This window comes from Carlito syrichta, unplaced genomic scaffold (assembly GCF_000164805.1).
Source record: "Carlito syrichta isolate Samal-C Ts95f unplaced genomic scaffold, Tarsius_syrichta-2.0.1 Scaffold315830, whole genome shotgun sequence".
Taxonomy (NCBI): Eukaryota; Metazoa; Chordata; class Mammalia; order Primates; family Tarsiidae; genus Carlito; species Carlito syrichta.
Window position 1 is genome coordinate 341,847 of NW_007259926.1, and position 6,189 is coordinate 348,035.

At 40.7% G+C, this 6,189-nt stretch overlaps 1 protein-coding gene across 1 annotated transcript in view; it reads right to left on the reverse strand.

The window, feature by feature from the left end:
- MEI4 (meiotic double-stranded break formation protein 4) overlaps nt 1-4,676 on the reverse strand; it is a 102,406-nt gene extending 97,730 nt beyond the window's left edge. The window contains exon 1 of the mRNA XM_021706632.1: nt 4,445-4,676. Within this exon, the coding sequence (XP_021562307.1) occupies nt 4,445-4,676 (232 nt within the window). The remainder of the gene's footprint in view (nt 1-4,444) is intronic.
- Nucleotides 4,677-6,189: the final 1,513 nt, after the last annotated feature.

A 6,189-nucleotide genomic window follows, 5' to 3' on the forward strand; every position in this document is an offset into this window, starting at 1 on the left:
TTGAATTTAGAGCTTTTAGGAATCGCCACACTGCTTTCCACAGAGGTTGCACTAGTTTACACTCCCACCAACAGTGTAGAAGTGTTCCCTTTTGGCCACACGCTCTCCAGCAGCTGTTATTTTTTGAGCTGTTGATAATTGCCATTCTGACTGGAGTTAGGTGGTCTCAGTGTGGTTTTGATTTGCATCTCCCTGATGATTAGTGAGGTTGAACATTTCTTCATGTGTTTGTTGGCTGCTCGGATGTCCTCTTTTGTGAAGTGTCTGTTCATATCTTTGGCCCATTTTATAATGGGGTTGTTTGTTTTTTCTTTTCAGCACATTTTAGTTCCTTGTAGATCCAGGACGTTAAGCCTTTGTCAGACCTGGTGTTGGCAAATACTTTTTCCCAGTCTGTAGGCTGTCTCCTTGCTCTCTTGATGGTTTCTTTGGCCTTGCGGAAGCTTGTCAGCTTAATAAGGTCCCACTTGTCTATCTTCTCTCTTATGACCTGTGGGTTTCGAGTTTTGTTCAGGAATTGGATGCCAGTTCCGATTTTCATGAGGGTATTTCCTTCCTTTTCTAAGGTTCTTATGGTTTGAGGTTTTACATTTAGGTCTCTGATCCATTTGGAGTTAACCTTTGTGCATGGGGATAGATAGGGGTCCTGTTTCAATCTTCTGCATGTGGTCAGCCAGTTTTCCCAGCACCTTTCACTGAATAGGTTCTCCTCTCCCCAGTGGTAGGTGGTGGAGGCTTTGTCAAAGATGAGTTGGTTGAGAAATTGAGGTTTTGCTTCTGGAATCTCAATTCTATTCCATTGGTCTATATGCCTGTTCCTCTACCAATACCAAGCTGTTTTGATGATTGTAGCTTTATAGTAAAGTTTGAAGTCTGGTAATGTGATACCACCTGCTTTGTTTTTTTTGCTGAGGATTGTTCTGGCTATTCCTGGACATTTGTGTTTCCATATGAATTCCTGTGTTGTCTTTTCTAGGTCTATTTTCCCTGAAAACTGGAACAAGACAAGGATGCCTACTCTCACCCCTCCTGTTCAATATAGTATTGGAAGTCCTGGCTCGAGCAATCAGAGAAGAGGAGGCAATCAGGGGTATCCAAATAGGAAAAGAGGAAGTCAAGTTATCTCTCTTTGCAGATGATATGATTGTGTACCTTGAAAACCCAAGAGAATCTATCAAAAACCTCCTTACACTGATAAAGGCCTTTGGCAAAGTCTTGGGATACAAAATAAATGTACAAAAGACAATCGCATTTCTCTACACCAATAATAAACAAACAGAAACCCAAATAAAAAACACAATTCCATTCACAATAGCCACAAAAAAAAATGAGATACCTTGGCATCTTCCTAACCAGAGATGTGAAAGACCTTTACAATGAAAATTACAAAACACTGCTCAAAGAAATCAAAGATGACACAAACAAGTGGAAAAATATCCCATGCTCATGGATTGGAAGGATCAATATTGTGAAGATGTCCATCTTACCTAAGGCAATCTACAAATTCAATGCAATACCCATCAAATTACCAGCAACATTCTTCGCAAAATGGATTTTAATTGTGTGAGTTGTGAAAATTTCTCTTACAGGCACTGTAAGTGAAAGTGTTCCATATAAGAACAAGTTACTGCCAAGGCTCCTGCTGTCAGGCACACTCATGTTACGAACAAATAACACGCACACTGCATCCGTATTAGGAACAGACCCTTGATGGCAAACAACAGTTTTGGTATCACAGATGTTTTTGACAGCCACGGTTTGAAGTTCCTGGAAGCTTTTACATTTGTGATATGATTTTAATGGTATAAATGCACCATTAAAAAATGAAGAAAATTTAATTATATGTGCAGTTCATTCAGTGGGTATACTCAAAGAGCCCATTACCAAGAAGGACTTTAGAGAAATAAAATGTGGCTATAAATCATGTAACACTTTTTTTGCTCATGCAACAAGATTTTAGTAACATCTGGGTACTAGCTTTTCCTGAAAACTCCTAAAACTAAATTAGTGAGGCCCCGATTACCCACAGCAAATAGGTATGTACCATACTGCTCACACTCCTAATATGCTCATGCCTCCTTCCTCTGCCTGCCTACAGCTCTGCTTTCTCTGTCTCATCTATAGCCCCAACTTCAACTGTTACTAAAATGCCAACAAGTCCTAAATCCGTGTTGCTGGTTCCAGCCTACTCATGCCCTCTGAGTGTTAGGACCACACTTCCACCCTTCTTCTAGGCAATCCCTCTATATTCTTCAACCTTCTACCCTATAAGCTTATTTCTGTGTTCGTTATCAAATTCAAGGTATTGCAATCCATTTAATAAGCTAGGCTGGAAACCTCAGTTATGCTAAATATCTCTATCTCCCTTAACCACTCTCAAAACTGGACACAAATTTTGAAGTTTCTATTCCAAATTAATTCATAAATGTCTCTCCTTTTAGTTCTCACCATCATAACCCAGTTTAACTGATTATTCTTCATATGAGCTTTGAAAAAGCTTTTAAAACTGGTCTCCTGCCTCAAATCAACATGACAGGTAAAATATTCTTGATGTTACACTTCTATCCAACAAAGATTTGATGAGCACTTTCTATATATCAGCTCTCAAGTTGGGCAGTGAGTGGAGAATCCTGGGAAGAGCAAACACCTCTCTTCAGTGAACCAGACTCTGGTTCTGGAGATAAGACTGAAACTAAGTGAATAAACAAAAAATCAACCCACAAACGGTGCTTGGGTGAAGAATAACTAGCAGGGGATGAAATGTATGCAGAGGGAATACCAGGAGGAAGAAAAGAGGCCACCACAAAGAGCCAAAGACAAGAACATTACAGGGCCCACCACAAGGAAGGAGAGCCCTTCAGAACCAGGGTGGCCACAGCCCCGTTTATACTGGAGGGTACGTGAGATAAGGAAGGCGAGGTAAGTTAGGGTGAAATCACCCACAGCACTGCGGACCACTATCAAAAGCCCGAATCTAATGTGCAGCACAACTGAAAGCCAGGGAGGAGTTTTATGCCAGAAAGGAGGAATATGATCTGATTTACATTTTAAAAAATTAACCAGGATTATGTTCCCAATCACAATACAAATGTCAATCTTCTGTTTCAAGAAAGTCCAATGGCTCCTGATGGATGGGGTGACTGCAAGTTCTACTTTGCTCAGTCCAGATTTGTCCCTGTTGTCCTGGTGTAATTGTTAGGACTGTCCTTTTCACTCTCACAAGGGTTCTAGTTGAGAACATAAATTGAATGGTCACCTTGCTAATAAGAAATACAGTAAAAAATCACTTAGGATGACATCTAAGGCCTCTCCGAACCTGGTTCCAACTCTCTGCTCTATCACACATCTACCTTACAAGTGTTCAGGTCACTTTGAAATGTCATGGCTGGCAGTATTCCAAATGAGGTATGCATTGTCCAGTACGGTGCCTTTGCTCACGCTCCTGCCTCTTACGGATGCTCTGTTACTACTTCCCTGAGGAGTGGACAGACCCTTGAGGGCCAGGCCTAGGAAGCCCTCTGAGAACCAGGCAGAATGAATGGCTTCCTCCTCTGCATCTTGTGAATCTCTCTATTACAGTGTGTGTCACTACTGGGTTAAGTATTTATAGGTCAGGTTTCTCCACTAGAATGATAGGTACACAGTACTGATGTGTTCTGGGGTCCTCACCACCCATCACATGCCTGGCCCAGAGCTGGTACTTGATATATGACTGCTAGATGAATTATTTAATATAAAAGCAAAATAAAATGTATAGCAAAATAATATAATTGAAGAATTAGATTTCAAAATGAATTTTTCTAGCAGGCTTACAACATGATTGTCTTCACATCTAGACTGTTTTCATTCTCTAGCTTCATTCCAAAGTCTATAGACTGTTTTCATTCTCTAGCTTCATTCCAAACTCTATCATTCCAAAGTCTAATGTACTCCACATTCATCAGAAAGTGACAATAAACTTTTAATGATTAGAAGTAAAAAAGGCAGCTGGGCTCGGTGGCTCAGCCTGTCATCCCAGCACTTTGGGAGGCCGAGGTGAGTGGACTGCCTGAGCCTGCGGGTTCAAGACCAGCCCAGGGAACTCGGCGAGACCTCGTCTCTATGATAAAATAAAATAAAAAATAGTTGGTCATAGTAGCACATGTCTGTAGTTCCGACTACTCAGAAGGCTGAAGTGGAAGGATCGCTGGAGCCCAGAAGGTCAAAGCTGGAGTGGTCATGAGTGTACATGCCACTGCACTTCAGCCTGGGCGACAGAGTAAGACTCTAATTCAAAAAAATGTAAATAAAGAAGTAAAAAAGCCTTTAAAAGGCAAGAAGAAGACGACATCTATTTATCAATAAAATGAAACAATTTCATGTTTTGGTAATAAATTTCTAACTAACTGTGCAGCTGAAATAAAACAGTCTGATATATTACCACAAGGCGATTTCACACACTCACCGTTCTTAAGCAATCCTGAACAAATCCCACTCAGAAGAAGTTTTTGACGTAATTGCAAAACTTCAGCTTCCAAGGCTTGGACTTTTGATCTCCACTTCAACTCCTGCTCAGACACCAACATTGCAAGGTCCTCTGTGTATTCTCTGCTGCTTTTGTTTGCTGGTTTTGAGTGAATAATTGCCAAGGCCAGAGCCAGCTTTGAAGTTCTCAAATGCCATTTTTGAATATCCATCCTGGCTTTTGTCCCTATCATTTAATAAGAAAAAAAAGTTATAAAAATTCCTTTTAACTTCTGCAGTACATTTCATTTGCTCAAAATTGATTTTGCAGAGTAACACTAATTAATAAGTGTATAATAAAACTTGGCACCAAATAACAGAAAAAAAATCTCTACCAAAGGCAATCTACAGATTCAACACAATACCCATTAAATTGCCAATAACATTCTTCTCAGACCTGGAAACAATACAGAAATTCACATGGAAACATAAACAAGCTGAATAGCCAAAACAATCTTCAGCAAAAGAAACCAAGCAGGAGGTATCACACTTCCATACTTTAGACTTTATCATAAGGCTACAATCATCAAAACAGCCTGGTATGGGTATAAGAACAGGCATATGAACTGATGGAACAGGACAGAAATTTCAAAAGTAAGCCTCAATTTCTCAAACAACTCTCTTAGACAAAGCCCCTACCAACAACCACTGGGGAGAGGAAAAGCTATTCAGAAAATGGTGCCGGAAAACCTGGTTGATCTCATGCAGAAGATTGAAACAGGACCCCTACCTATTACCGTACACAAAAATCAACTCTAAATGGATCAAAGATCTGAACATAAAACCTCAAATTATATGAATCTTAGAAAACACAGGAGACACCTTTATGGAAATCAGAGTAGGCTACTAATTCCTGATCAAAACCCCAGATGTCCATGCCATAAGATATCAGATACACAAGTGGGACCTCATCAAACTGACAAACAAAAGAAACCATCATCAAGAGATATACAAGTGGGACCTCATCAAACTGCAAAGCTAAAGAAACCATCATCAAGAGAGTGGAGAGACAGCCTACAGAATGGGAAAACATATTTGCTAACTGTATGTCCGACAAAGGTCTAACATCCAAGATCTACAAGGAACTCAAATGTGCCAAAAGGAAAACAACAACAAACAGCTCCATTAAAAAGTGAGCAAAAGACATGAATAGGCACTTCTTAAAAGAAGACATACAGGCAATCAACAGACATATGAAAATGTGATCAGTAAGCCGGACTCGGTGGCTCAGTCTGTAATCCCATGCCTTTGGGAGGCTAAAGTGAGTGGATTGCCTGGGCCCGCGGGTTCGAGACCCGCCTGGGCAACTTGGCGAGACCTCATCTCTACAATAAATAAAAAAATCAGCCAGGCGTGGTAGTGCATGCCTGTAATCTTGGCTACTTGGAAGGCTGAGGTGTAAGGATCGCCGGAGCCCAGTAGGTTGAGGCTGCAGTGGCTGGGAGCGGCCACTGCACTCCAGTCTGGGTGACAGAGTGAGACTCCAACTCAAAAAAAAAAAAAAAAAAAAGAAAATGTGCTCAGTCTCACTAATCATCAGAGAAATGCAAACCACAACCACACTGAAATATCACCTAACCCCAGTAAGAATGGCCATCATTAATAAAACAAAAAACAACAGGTGCTGGAGAGGATGTGGAGAAAAGGGAATGCTTTCACACTGCTGGTGGGAATGCAAACTAGTTC